Source organism: Dunckerocampus dactyliophorus, chromosome 1, assembly GCF_027744805.1.
Source record: "Dunckerocampus dactyliophorus isolate RoL2022-P2 chromosome 1, RoL_Ddac_1.1, whole genome shotgun sequence".
Taxonomy (NCBI): domain Eukaryota; kingdom Metazoa; phylum Chordata; class Actinopteri; order Syngnathiformes; family Syngnathidae; genus Dunckerocampus; species Dunckerocampus dactyliophorus.
Genome location: NC_072819.1, coordinates 49,967,012 through 49,980,221, shown reverse-complemented (window position 1 = coordinate 49,980,221; position 13,210 = coordinate 49,967,012). Strand labels below are relative to the sequence as shown.

At 42.5% G+C, this 13,210-nt stretch overlaps 1 protein-coding gene across 17 annotated transcripts in view; it reads left to right on the top strand.

The window, feature by feature from the left end:
* atp11a (ATPase phospholipid transporting 11A) overlaps positions 1 to 13,210 on the top strand; it is a 58,941-nt gene that overhangs the window by 832 nt on the left and 44,899 nt on the right. For 14 of the 17 annotated variants that reach the window (XR_008572503.1, XR_008572505.1, XM_054787959.1 and 11 more), the window contains exon 1: positions 1,643 to 1,907. Coding sequence is in view for 15 of the 17 variants with exons in the window: in XM_054787959.1 (XP_054643934.1) it covers positions 1,863 to 1,907 (45 nt within the window). In the remaining 2 variants the exon portion in view is untranslated. The other 3 variants (XM_054787833.1, XM_054787842.1, XM_054787851.1) reach the window with 3 other exon arrangements.

Genomic DNA, 13,210 nt, shown 5'->3' with positions numbered 1-13,210 from the left:
CTTATTGTCAATATCGTAGTCAGGCTTTCTGTTTTGTTCATGTAGATTTTGATTTTATTGTCAATGTATTGTTATGGAGGGTACACTCGCTTACATAATCATTTATACTGCTCTCAAAAGTTTACTTATTTGATGTCCCAATAGCGATAGATAGATAGATGTTGAATACCAAAATATTGGTTCAAAAATATCACACAGTACATTATATATATATATATATATATATATATATATATATATGTATATATATATATATATATATATATATATATATATATATATATATATATATATATATATATATATATATATATATATATGTATGTATATACACCTAAATATTATATGAACCAAAATATTGGTTCAAAACTTTCACATAGTACATTATATATATATATATATATATATATATATATATATACATATTTTCAACATTTATCTATCCGAACATGTTATGAAACTGGTTCACTTCTTAGCAGGATACGTCACACGATAACTTACGTGCTGGAGCCGGCTCGCAAGCAGGTTACCTTGTGGGATACGATATCAGTATCAGTAGCCATGTGTTTGTTAATGATGTGGACATGATTTTAAGAAAGTGTTCCATCTTGCATTTAGCAGCCGCATTCGCAAGTGTAATATCTTTATACTCCTCATAAAGGGACTGTTTGCAACTCTTAGGCGCCTGCCTAGAGGGTGCTGACTTTCAAACATGCTGCAAGCTTTATATTCTGCCCTTCCTGCTCCCAGCATGCAAGCTGCACCCCACATAGCGCACACACACATGCATTAGTTATCATTGCTGTCAGCTAATGATATCTATTTGGCCAATTTTGGCTACTAACGTTAGCTATCATAACAACAGCATGACTCCAAATTGGTAGTAGCTTTTCTGCAACTGCCTTTGTGCATGTGCACGCGTAGCGGGCATCTACGTGCATGCACGTACCCACAAAACGGCCGTGAGTGACAGGCAGTGAACGGAAGTCATCTTATTCGGCCCAACAAGACAATTTTCATGCAATGTCATTAGTAATAGTGATAAATATAGTTTTGTTTTGTTTTTTACTCAGTCTGTTCTTTTATACCACTATCTTGTTATCCCACTTCTTCAGTGCTTGGCTTGGTTAAGTCAGAAACCAAAGAAGGCAGCCGGGGTAAGATAAACTTGCTTAGTAGTGCGCTACATGCTTCAGGGGGGCTTTGGGGGCAAATAGACAAAGGGTTTGAATGAGAGCTGATAGTAGTTTTTGCTTTAGTTTCAATATTTTTGCACTATTTAGTACAAGGGAACACTTGCTGATATTGTTACATTGTTGTATATACTCCATGTAGTTATTTTAAAAAACTTTATTTTTAATTATAATCATGATCAACAAATTGAAGGCAAAATAAAAAAAAAATAATTCGATGATTTTGACATTTTTAAGTAAAAAAAGAATTGTATCGGTATTGGTATCGGCAACGTTATTTACTTGTTATCAGATTGATACCAAAACTTGCCATATCGTCCAATCCGATTGACAGCACTCGAAAGCGCATGCGCCAAAATCACCTGAGAAAAGCTTCTTTGCTGGGCGCGAGAGGCAAGACGATTATAAAAGCGCAAGCGCGAGGCAGAGAGGCGGACGTCAAGGTAGTTTGGCTCCGGCTAGGAGGGCACAATTTGAACTTAATTTACCTTAGCTTTTCTCGCTTTTGCAGGTGAGCTCAGTTTTTTTTCCTTTTTAAATCCAGGACGAAGAAGTGGGAAGAAAAAAAAGTCATGGATCGAAGGAGAGAATTAAGAACAAGCTAGCTCCTTGGGTCGGGAGAGCGAGCCGGGAAGAATCCGCGGTGGCCGGACAGGACAGAGGGACAGGATGGGGATGGATTTCAGCACTCTCCGGACGCTTATCAGCAGATATGTAAGTTTTCTATTTGCACACACACACACACACACACACACACACACACACACACACACACACACACACACACACACTTGAACAATACAAAGAGCAGTGCGAGGCTTTACTTCTCTTTTCCACCACTCATCCGGATTAAGTTTCACTAACGAGGAAGTGGACGTTAAGAAGGGACCTTCCTACTTTGATATGAGCAAACGCATTCCTTATTGGTTGAAGTAATTTGTTGTCTTGCCGATAAGTTGAGTTTGTCGGTAGTCGTTGTGTGTTAAAATACTACAAAGTCATCAAATATGGTCACAAGGAGCATCCACTGTGGAGCACTTTGAAGTGTGTACAACCAGCCTGCATGTTCAGGCAAGCTGGGGCTTTCACAAATAGCGCACAGCCATGAACACCCACAGAAATATGCTATGGAGACATTATGCTGTGCTGATGCAAAAGTAATTTATTTATTTCCAGTGGAGTCTATGCCATCCAATCTAATATATTATGCGACATCTCTCCTTCAAGCCGGACTACAAATGGAACGGTCACATGAATTATGTAATCCACTCGTTTATTTTTGTTGTTTTTTTTTCTCTCCCTGCTAGTCAAATCGATGGGCTGCAGTGGAGCCACCGGCCTGTATGGTTCTTGCATTAGGCTCCACGCTAATGTGTTGAGAGAGATGAGCGCCGCTCACATGAGAGCTCCTCGCTATCTGAGGCTTAGATCCGGCCTCCCAACTGTTGCTAATGGCCAATAAAGTGAAATCCCCGCTGTATGGAAGCAGAAATGGAGCTGCGCAGTCACAAGCGGGCTGAGAAAAGCCTGTGACTGATAGGATGTGGGATGCTGATGAGGTCTGCTTGTGTAATTGATCCGGATAACAGCTTAAGACAAATGGGTTTGGGCTAAATTGATTGTGTTGCCGGCGCAACGCAAACCTGCATGAGTGGCAAACAGCTGAATATGTAAGATTAGGGTAAGGAACATTTATCGGTAGACTACATGGGAGATAGCATGATAATGTCGCTAACGGCATCAGGGGGAAAGACATCTTTTGAGTCAAGTCTTGATTTGGTCAGCAGTAGGAAAAACAAGCCGTAACAGTGGTACCTTTGGTTTTTGTTGTTGATCCGTTCCAAAACTGAATCACTTTTTCCCAAAAGAAAGAACGCGAATCCAATTAATCTGTTGTAGACACCCACAAATGTCAACACAAAACAGATTGATCACCGTTTAACATGCGGAAAACAAAGCGAAATACATGTAAATGACGGATGAAATGGACACATGGACGTTGAACGTGACTTTTACATTTTGTCCAGTAATTCAGAAATGGATGTAGCTGGCCTAACTTTTGCGTGTGCATGTGTTAAAATTTCCCTACAATGCGTAACCTTCTGCACGCTACACTCCTCCACTCTCTTCCACTTCCTCCTCGCTGTTGAGTGTGTTAACACCTGCAAAAGATCCATACCGAGCTCTTATCAAATGTTGTTCATCATTCTGTGTGTGTTCTACTAAGAAATCTCCCACAGATGATTAAAGGATTCCCTGTCCGGAATCTGTCTATAGTGTCCCTACTCTAAAAGAATCACTATCCATGCTTCACAGATGCTGACTCAGCAATGCTTAGATGCTTTGTTGGGGCACTGCATTAGTTTGTTGCCTGTACGACAACCAAGATGTTTGCGGCAATCATTTCCATGGAAAACCGAGGTTCCACTGTTGATTTGCGCTTTTAACTCTTGGGTCACGCTGCACCACCTCTGTCTCTGCGCCGGCCAGTTGCAGGGTCACCGTCTCTCCAGTTGCCGCCATTTCTCATGAAACGAGAAGGGCAGAGGACGTTATGTAAGCGTGCTTCTCAAGTGTGATGTGCACTGTAATCCCCGTGTCCGTTCAGAATGAGAGCAAAGCGAAATGGTGACATGAAGGAGCGCATTTGTGGTCCACTCATGGCACCGGCTCGCTTCTTCCCATTTATCCCATCCGAGTGGTCCAAAAGTTTTAAAAAGACCAGTTAGGAAGGCTTTAGCAGGGGTGTCCAAACCTTTTTTCAGCTAGGGCCACATACAGAAAAAAATGAAGGAACATTTTATTAATTTTTTTTTTTTTTAGACCAATCCAGTGTAGGTTAGTATTAGCTAATATGGCTCAATGACAAAGCAAATGAGTGCAATTTCTAATGCAGGGGTCACCAACGTTTTTCCTTGTGGGAGCTACTTTTCCAAAATGAAAATGGCCAAGAGCTACTCATTTTTGTAACATTTATTTTCAGAGCTTATTTTAAACCCAAACAAAGCGGATATGCTTGTTTTACCAGAACATGAACAAAATGCTGGTGTCCACAACTCACATGTTGTATTTCACAATGCATTTCTTTCTACTGTTCTTTCATTATTAACTGAAAACCTGAATGAAAAGCAGGCTTGCGGGCACCTCGTGTGGTCGTGGGGGCTACCTGGTGCCCGCGGGCACCACGTTGGTGACCCCTGTTCTAATGATATATCTCATCAACTCATTCAATACCAGCCATTTTTCTAAAGACAACCCCTCCAGTACCGGCCATTTTAGACCATTTTCACTCATCTTTCAAGGCACACAGAACATTGTGTTCTATGGCTATTTAAACATGGAACCTACCAAAAGAAAGGATAGACTCTCGTCTTTCATCAGGGAAGAAAAAAAATGTTCCCGCTGTTTTCTATTCTTTATCAGTCAGCAGTAGAACACAGGTACTGTAAGGTTCAGGAAAATATCAGTTCCCAACAAGAAAAGGGAGAAAACAGCTTTTTGTGAAAAGATACATTTCAAGCATAACTTTCTTTTTGACATACATTTTATGCTTTTGTGACCGCTCAAATATCATAATTGCACCACAACATAAACAACAGAAAATAATTTATTTACAAATGTAACACCATGAACTATTTACAATTTTCACATCTGGAACTAAACTGTGTGCATGTGTGCGTGCGTTTCCCTACAATGCGTAACCTTTCTGCACGCTACACTCCTCCACGCTCTTCCACTTCCTCCTTACTGTCGAGTGTGTTAATACATGCAAAAGATCCATGCCGAGCTCCTATCAAATGCCCTTCTGCCGCCTTGTGGCCATTTTTATGGCTTAAAACTGCTCTGAAAGTGACATCATTTAGTGTGCAGTTGCGTCATCGCCTCTCACGCAAAAAAACATAAAGGACATATAAATACGTCTTTGGGATCGGGCGTTCGGGTGTATAAAAACGGATCAGTACGTCTTTGGAATTGAATGAGTTAATAATGAATTCATTTTATTTTGACAGTAGCCCGAGGGCCAACAAAAAATGAGCTGCAGGCCGAAAATGATCGGACTTTGATCACGTCTGGTCTCCAGTGTCGAGTGACCTCCTATTTATTGTTCAGCACAAGCTATTCTGAGTCTATTCGTTTAACTCAGCGTGTTTTCCACTTAATGTAGAAATGTTTGCCTCTGTTTGCGTATGTTTTCCGGTGAGCGTACAATACGACGCACGTATTGTCACGTTATTAATACACATGGTGAGTCCAGCTGTGTTCTTCGTGTATTTTTATCACAAAACATCCTTGTTAGCAGCCTGTTAGCTTGCTAACACGTGGGAACGGGAACCGGAAATCAACTCCGTTGCCTGTCTGTGATGTCATCAGCGCTTGACCCTGGAGTTCTTTGCTAGCTAACACAATTACGCCACAAGTCTCAAAAATGTTACCACAAAACACGCGTTGATAGTTTTCCAATTATAGTTTGTAGTCGCGATATTTCTCATTTAGAGAAAATCGATCTCTCAGGAAGAGGTCAGCCAGAAGTCTATCGGACCGTGATCTACGGCATCAAGTACTTTACGTAACCCTTCCCTGGCATGTGACTGTTTTTACGGTTACTTTTACCTTCATTGAAGACGTGATTGTTGACAAAGACATGATGTGGCAGTGAGATCAACACGGACACCACCTTGGTATTTTGCCATGAGTTACTTCTCGAATTCAGTCGTGTTTCTCATCTCAAGTTTCTGCTTTCGAAAATGATCAAGGCTGCAAAATAACCCAAAATGGAGCCAAAGAAATTTGCAAGTGCCAGCATTTTGATAAATAAGGTGAGGAACACTATTGAATGCAAGAAGTCACTCATGGCAAAACACGAAGGTGGCGTCCGTGTCGATTTTGCTGCCACGTCCTGCCTTTGTCATCAATCACATTAATGAAGTTAAAAATAACCATCAGTGTTAATTTATCCCGTTCAGTCATCATTTATATGCTTTCAGAATCGTTTTCTGCTTGTAAAATGATAATAGTAAAACTATTAAAAAAATTTTATTAAGTGTTTTGTGTTTCCATTTGTGGATTTCTGGAACGTTTACATGAATTCTTAGGGAGTTGGAGTCAGACCTTCTGCAACAGATTAATTATGCTAACCAAGGATCCGCTGTATCTAAAAACTGACTTATGCTGCAGATGCGTCTCATTTTTTAACTCATTCAATACCAAAGATGCAGTTATACTTTTTTATAAACCTGAGCACCCGGTCCTAACGACGTATTTGTACGTCTTTTCCATTTTTTGCTGTGAGAGGCAAAAAGACGTGATGACGCAACTCTCCACAAACACATTTCACTTCAGAGCAATTTTAAGCCATACAAACGGCCACAAGGTGGCAGAAGTGCATTTGATAGGAGCTCGGCAGGGATCATGTAGATGGAAAAAAAAAAATCACACATGACAGGAAGGAGGAAGTGAGAGAGTGTGGCGGAATGTAGCGTGCAGAAGGTTACGCATTGTAGGGAAATTTGAACGCAAGCACATGCGCACACGCGTGTATTTTGGTATACTTGTTTAGATATTTGAGCTGTCACAAAAGCAACAAATATTTGTGTCAAAGTTAATGTATGAAATGTATCTTTTCACAAAAATCTGTATTTTTTCCATTTTCTAGTCAGGACCTGATATTTTCCTGAGGTAGGTTCCATGTTTATATAACCATAGAACACAATGTTCTGTGTGCCTTGAATGATTAGTCAAAATGGTCTTGAATGGCCGCTACTGGAGGGGTTGTCTTTTGAAAAATAGCTGGGATTGAATGAGTTAAACATTGTTTTATGATAAAGTGTAAAAGACGCTGTAAGACATAAAAAAAAAAAACCCTTAATTTTGACAGCAAGCAACAAGAAAAATATTGCAGTGAAGCTGGACGAAAATGTTAGGACTTTCCAGAGGTATTGCTGGCTTGAATGCGAGTTCCCTTACTTACTCGCATGCTCACATGAAGTGTTCCAAAAAAGCCCTCCAAAGTTAATAATCCTTTGAGGATGTGAAAGTGTGAAACCCAGCAGTTTTGCTTAAAAAAAAGTCTAGTCGAAGTTCTGACCTTAGTTGCATTTCACCTTAGTGGGTCCACTGTAATTTAATAATCCTGTGAGGGAAAGGAATTGAGTTATCTTGTCATCCGATAGCTGCCCTTCATTAATTTTGTGAATTATTTTGTGTTGTTCCGTTTCAATCAAGCTCAGTATGTACTGGGATGCTCAAGATGTTTGACAGTGAACGAAAGAAAGAATGAAATGTACGCATAGTTTCAGTATGAGCGGGCTGGTGTGTGTGTGTGTGTGTGTGTGCGTGCGCGCACGCGCCCCTTGCCTGTGTGTGGAGGTGTGCAACTGCAGACGAGCAGCATTCCTCCGTGGCCGAACTAATCTAGATTCCTGGACAGGAAGCAGAAACCCCTCCCTCCACGTGGGGATTAAAGGGTTACTGGTGTTCACTACCTTCACCTACTTAATCCAGTTGATAAATCCAAGCCAGTCACTGATCCGGTGCCGCTTGTATTTCCCCAAACGCACCTTGCCGTTGGCGCAAAGGTTTTGGCATGAGAAGCTGCTGCAGTAACAGCGATGTTACCCACAGGGAGGTGGAACTGAGTTGTAGTCGGGCGAGGTGGAGGCCGGCGTCTCACATGCACTCCTTGGCAATGTCTGCTTGTCAATAATTAACAAGCAGACAGGCTGATGGTGCTTTTGGAGTCTTCTGTTCTTCTAGGGTGTTGGGATTGAGGCCTCTCTACTGGGTCCGCTACCACACGAGGATCTGATAAATATCCATGACCATGCCGTCACCCTGCCAATGTAGTCAATGCAGAAACTGCGTGTAAAGTAAGGTTGTGTATCGCTTCCTGCGGCTGGGGTGTTTTATTGTGAAGGGCCGCCACTCGCTGAAGATGTATAATAGGTTTTGTTAGCCCGAGCAGCAGCAGCAGGTTCGTCCTACTCATCTAACCCCCACCCCCAGGGTTGACATCTTTTTACCAGAGGGATTTACAAGCTCTCTCTAAGCTTTTGGTCTTCTACGTCTTTGGGTCATTTCACTGTTTGACTGGTTTGACTGATGAAAGTAAAATACATTTAATTCATTTCAGTATCACTTCCTTAACTCTTTCACTGCCAAAGACGTCTCTTGATGTCTTTTCAAAAAGTAACGTTGACTGCCAAGAAGAAGCCTATTGACGTCTTTTGCTTTTTTCCGTGGGAGCAACAGAGCAACAGAGCAACAGATCTTGTGTGTGAATGTCTGACTTGTAGGTAATGTATTTCTGTCCCAGTAGGGGGCAACAGTTCTCTTTTCCCCCAACCGGCAACTACAGATTATCTATGAAGAAGACGGATTGTGGGTTGAGAGATGAAAATGGCGAAACACATGCAGAAATCGAGCGGAGACAAAAATATACATGCAGCTAACACTGTCACAGAGCTTGTCTGGCGGTGGATCAACTGCGACGTAGTCACAAATTCAGTTGACAATGGCAGCCGAAGCAACAAGCTAGTGGTTAGCGTTGTTGAGCCATGTGGCGCGACACCAAAAGCAGTTAAGTGTCGGGTGACTCAGAACCCGACCCTGATTCTTCTGACGAGTGGCTGCCGTCTGGATGGGTCAGCAGCAGGGATTCATCCCCACATCCTGCAGACCCCACCGTCACTCTGATTGAATTTGCTTCTCTGCAGTAAAAGCTCGTTTTCTCTGTTTTTTGGTCAAAATCTGTTTTTTGCTGAAACTCCCCTATGTTTTACCACCAGTATCTAAAGACCAAAAAAGGCTAGAAACAACCTTATTTTTTCTGATGAAAGAAGGAAGAGTCTAAAGTTTCTTCAGATAATTTCAATGTTCATGTAGTCCTAAAACCCAATATTCAGTGGGTCTTGAAAGTTCAGCAAAAATGCCCAAAACGTCTGGCAGTATGGAGCTCTCTGCTCTGAGCATGGCTGGCAGTCAATGAGTTAATCAACGTAACACGGCGCAAGCAACCTCTTCATCTAAGTAGTAGCACCACTATGTTGTTTAGGTGTCAGTGTCTCTTTCATATAGCAGACCCTTTTACACGGTCAAGGATAGAATGGTATCCTGGCTGGCGGGGTGTACCACGAAATGGCGAGTCAGAACAACATAATAGTCAGTAGAAAAAGCAGACTCTCTCTCTCTCTCTTCAGAAACTATACAAATCATTTTCATAATTCCAAGATTTGCAGTAATTTTGAAAATGGCATTGCCAAACCTGTTGCCGGCTGCAGCTTTGATGTTTCAGGAATGCGTCCTTATTATTAGCAACAAATGTAATTACTGAGGGCTTTTTGTGATCCGTAATGATTAGTCGATTAATGGTTCCAATAGGCGATGACTAACACCTGAATACCTAAATAGTTGTTAGTTGCAGCCCTACACCGCAGTGGACGATGTCATTTCACAAAAGCAGATTCTGGGTTGTGGGCCTTTTTGTATGTTGGGTTTTTATGTTCCCAAGTGGTAAATTTCAACAAATCCAATATGTAATACATGAAAGACCACTAATCCCTGTATGGGGGTTAGTCAACTGGCAAAGACATCTATTAAGGTTTGTATCAGCACCATTGCAGTTACATTCAATGACGTTATAGCCCACAGAACAAGGAGATGGATGATGTATAGCCTAAGGTTAACGACACATGGACGCCTCTATTCAAAGAGAGGAATGTTTGAACTTGGCTCGTCATAATAACGTGGCTCTGTGCAGCCTTAATGTTCTTCCTGACACTGGGAGTGATAGCCGGGCAACTCGCTGGAACAAAGCATTCCAAGTTCTTCGTACATCAGACAGTAAATAAAAACCAAGTGAGAATATACAGCCCGTGTTCCCAAACGCTGACGGTGCATCCGACCGATACCCTCACTCGCTGCGCCGTGTTTGCTTAAAAGCTTTCCTGCTAAGTATGGCGCTGACCTTGGGAAGATCTAGGAGCTGCTGTTTGCGATTGGTGCGTTTGTTTCAAAGCAGCGGCATAATAAGCAACATTCAGTATGTAGTGGTGCGCTTAAGTGATGTCCATAGCTCAACAACTTGTGCACAAATTAACATTGATTGTTCTGTGCCATTATTGATCCACACTGGCAGCCAACGTGAAGCCTAGCTGACCTCTCTGTGCCTGTGGCATAACCCAGCAACATACGCACTTAATCATGTCTCACATGCACATCCTCACTAGATGCTACTTTCATTGCGTTACCATTGCCATTCATCCATGACCAACAGCATAGAAAGCGCGTATCTGTTTGCAAGTACTAATCGTGGCAGACTTCGTGAAATCCACCCACCGATGACTACTTTTGGACAAATGAGGATCCAGAACCTTATCTGTTAGAGCCTGACTATACGGAGGATGAGCTACAGGTTGAGCGGGCAAGAAGAGAAAGTGAAATGTTGGCGAAGATGAAGGCCGAGAGCTTCAGGACCACGGCACGACTTGGTGGTGTAAATGTAGAGCTTGCAGACAGACGTGGAGTGTTTCTGCTGTACTGAGTGGCACACAGCGTTACCATCGGTGGAAAGGCCCCCCCCCCCAAAGTGCAGTTTTCCTTTTAAAAACAACAAAAAAAAAGTCATTCTAAAAAATGAAAATGGAATTTGGGAAATAATATAGCGGATTTCATAGGGCCCTAAATTTCTTGAAGCTGAAAACATCCCAGTTCTTGCATGGCCAGCATACTCAGCAGACATGTCACCCATTGAGCATGTTTGGGATGCTTATACGAGGGGGGTCGTAGGGGCAGCAGCCTAAGCAGGGAAGCTTCGACTTCCCTGGCGTTGCCAGGCCGATTGAGAGACATAGTCCCTCCAAAGGGTACGTGGGTCCTCCCCGAAACTACTACCGGTTGGACGTGCCCTGAACACCTCCCAAGGGAGGCGTCCCAGAGGCATGCTGACCAGATGCCCGAGCCACCGCACCTGGCTCCTCTCAATGCGGAGGAACAGCGGTTCTCTTCACCACAACGGACCGATGCAGAGTTGGCATCACTGCAGACGCCGCACCAATCCACCTGTCCATCTCAGTTGTGTAAGTACACCTAGAGAACTACTGTATCTGAAAATGGACCTTATAAACAGAGCATGACGCCATTAATATCATTAATGAAACAAAGTGCAGCCTTGGTCATCATCAACCCGAACGATTGTTTAACAGCACTACATGCAGCATTTTAGCATGAATAAATCATCACTACATGAATATTTGATTGTAATTTCCACAAACAAAGCAGCCAAAGCTAAATTTGCAAATCAGCACATATTTTGTTTGTGATTACAAGCCACCATTATTCTTACTTGCGTCCTTTAAAAACAAAATAATGCACTAGTTGCACACTAATTGTGTATTTTCTCAACTCTCTTGTTTCCTGATCAGCAATTTTGTCCTGCAGTCTTGTGAGGCAGCACTTTTATTGCCAGTGTAAATAATTACTGCACATGTAATTGCGTCTGTGCCCACTTCTCCTTTTAACCTTTACGGCTGGAAAGTGCAAAGCTCTTATGTGGAGCTCATTGCTTCTAAAGTCCATCTCTACTCGAGTGCTGAGCCCAGGTCATGTGTCTAGCCTCATGACAGCCACATGAGGCCATTAGGTTCCCTCACCCTTTCCATTTGCCCCGTCAAGTTTGCACTCTGTGATGAAATGAGTCATCTTACCTCAAGCTGACCACTTTGAGAGGTAGCATTAGATACATTCAATGGATGGCGAGATAGCAAGAGAGGGGAAGTAGGGGGAGGTTGTTCATCTTGTGGTTGTCAAGGAGATAATGAAGAACAAACTGAGCATACAGTAATGTTCTCCTCAGTGTGTATTTGTCTCCCATGGTGACGAGGAAGGGCAGCGGGATTCATGGGAATGTTACGGTGTCGCACCATGAACAAGAGAGGAGGGCAAATTTGACAGCGCTCAGCATAACAAACATAACGCCAATGTATGACGTCTTCTGCATGTATGCTGACTCCATTACAGACACGTTTTTGGTGGGCGATGCAGAGGGTTGATGATAAACTGGGACAGAAGAAGTTTGTTTTGTAAAAAATGTCGCATTTGCGTTGCGTATGCGACACAAACACAAAGTTAGGATAGATCCAGAGCTGCTTGGTAATAGGTCCCTGAATAAACAAGACTTCATGAGTTGGTCATCATGTGATCTATCTAGAGCCCCTGAAGCAAGAGCGGTAAGCAGGGCCAAGCAGCTATTAACGAGCCACAAGTCAGCGCAAGTGGGAATCAGACACGAACAGAACGACGATGAAGAGACAATGAGAGCCCATCAGGGTGCCATTAAGGCCTTTTAAATGTGAGGTAGCATTATCCTAAATGCTAACATGGCATCACTTTGAGTGGATGTCCAGGGTGAAGAGGATGATGCATGCATGATTCTCTCATTCTCAATGTCTTCATCAGAAATCATCTGCATTAGCATTTCCTATTCATTTATCTGTGGTGGCTCGCCAATAATTAATTTGGACTGCCACAGATTGATGTAGCACTACTACTAACTCATTCAATACCAAATAAGTAGTTATACGTTCTTATAAACCAGAACGCACGATCCCAACATCACAAATATTAGTCAGTGACAACACAACTGAATACAAAATGCAGTTTTTATGAACTTTTTTATTAAGGGAGAAAAAATATCCAAACCTACATGGCCCCCTCCCACCCACAAAAAAGAAACAAAATAATTGAGATGTATGAGTGTGGAAAAGGTTATAAAGCCATTTCTAAAGCTCCAGCCAAACACAGTGAGAGCCATAACCCACAAATGGCCAAAACATGGAACAGTAGTGAACCTTCCCAGGAGTGGCCGGCCAACCAAAATGACCCCAAGAGCGCAGTGACGACTCATCCGAGAGGTCACAAAAGACCCCACAACAACATCTAAAGAACTGCAGGCCTCACTTGCCTCAGTTAAGGTCAGTGTTCATGACTCCACCATAAGAAAGACACTGGGCAAAAACGGCCTG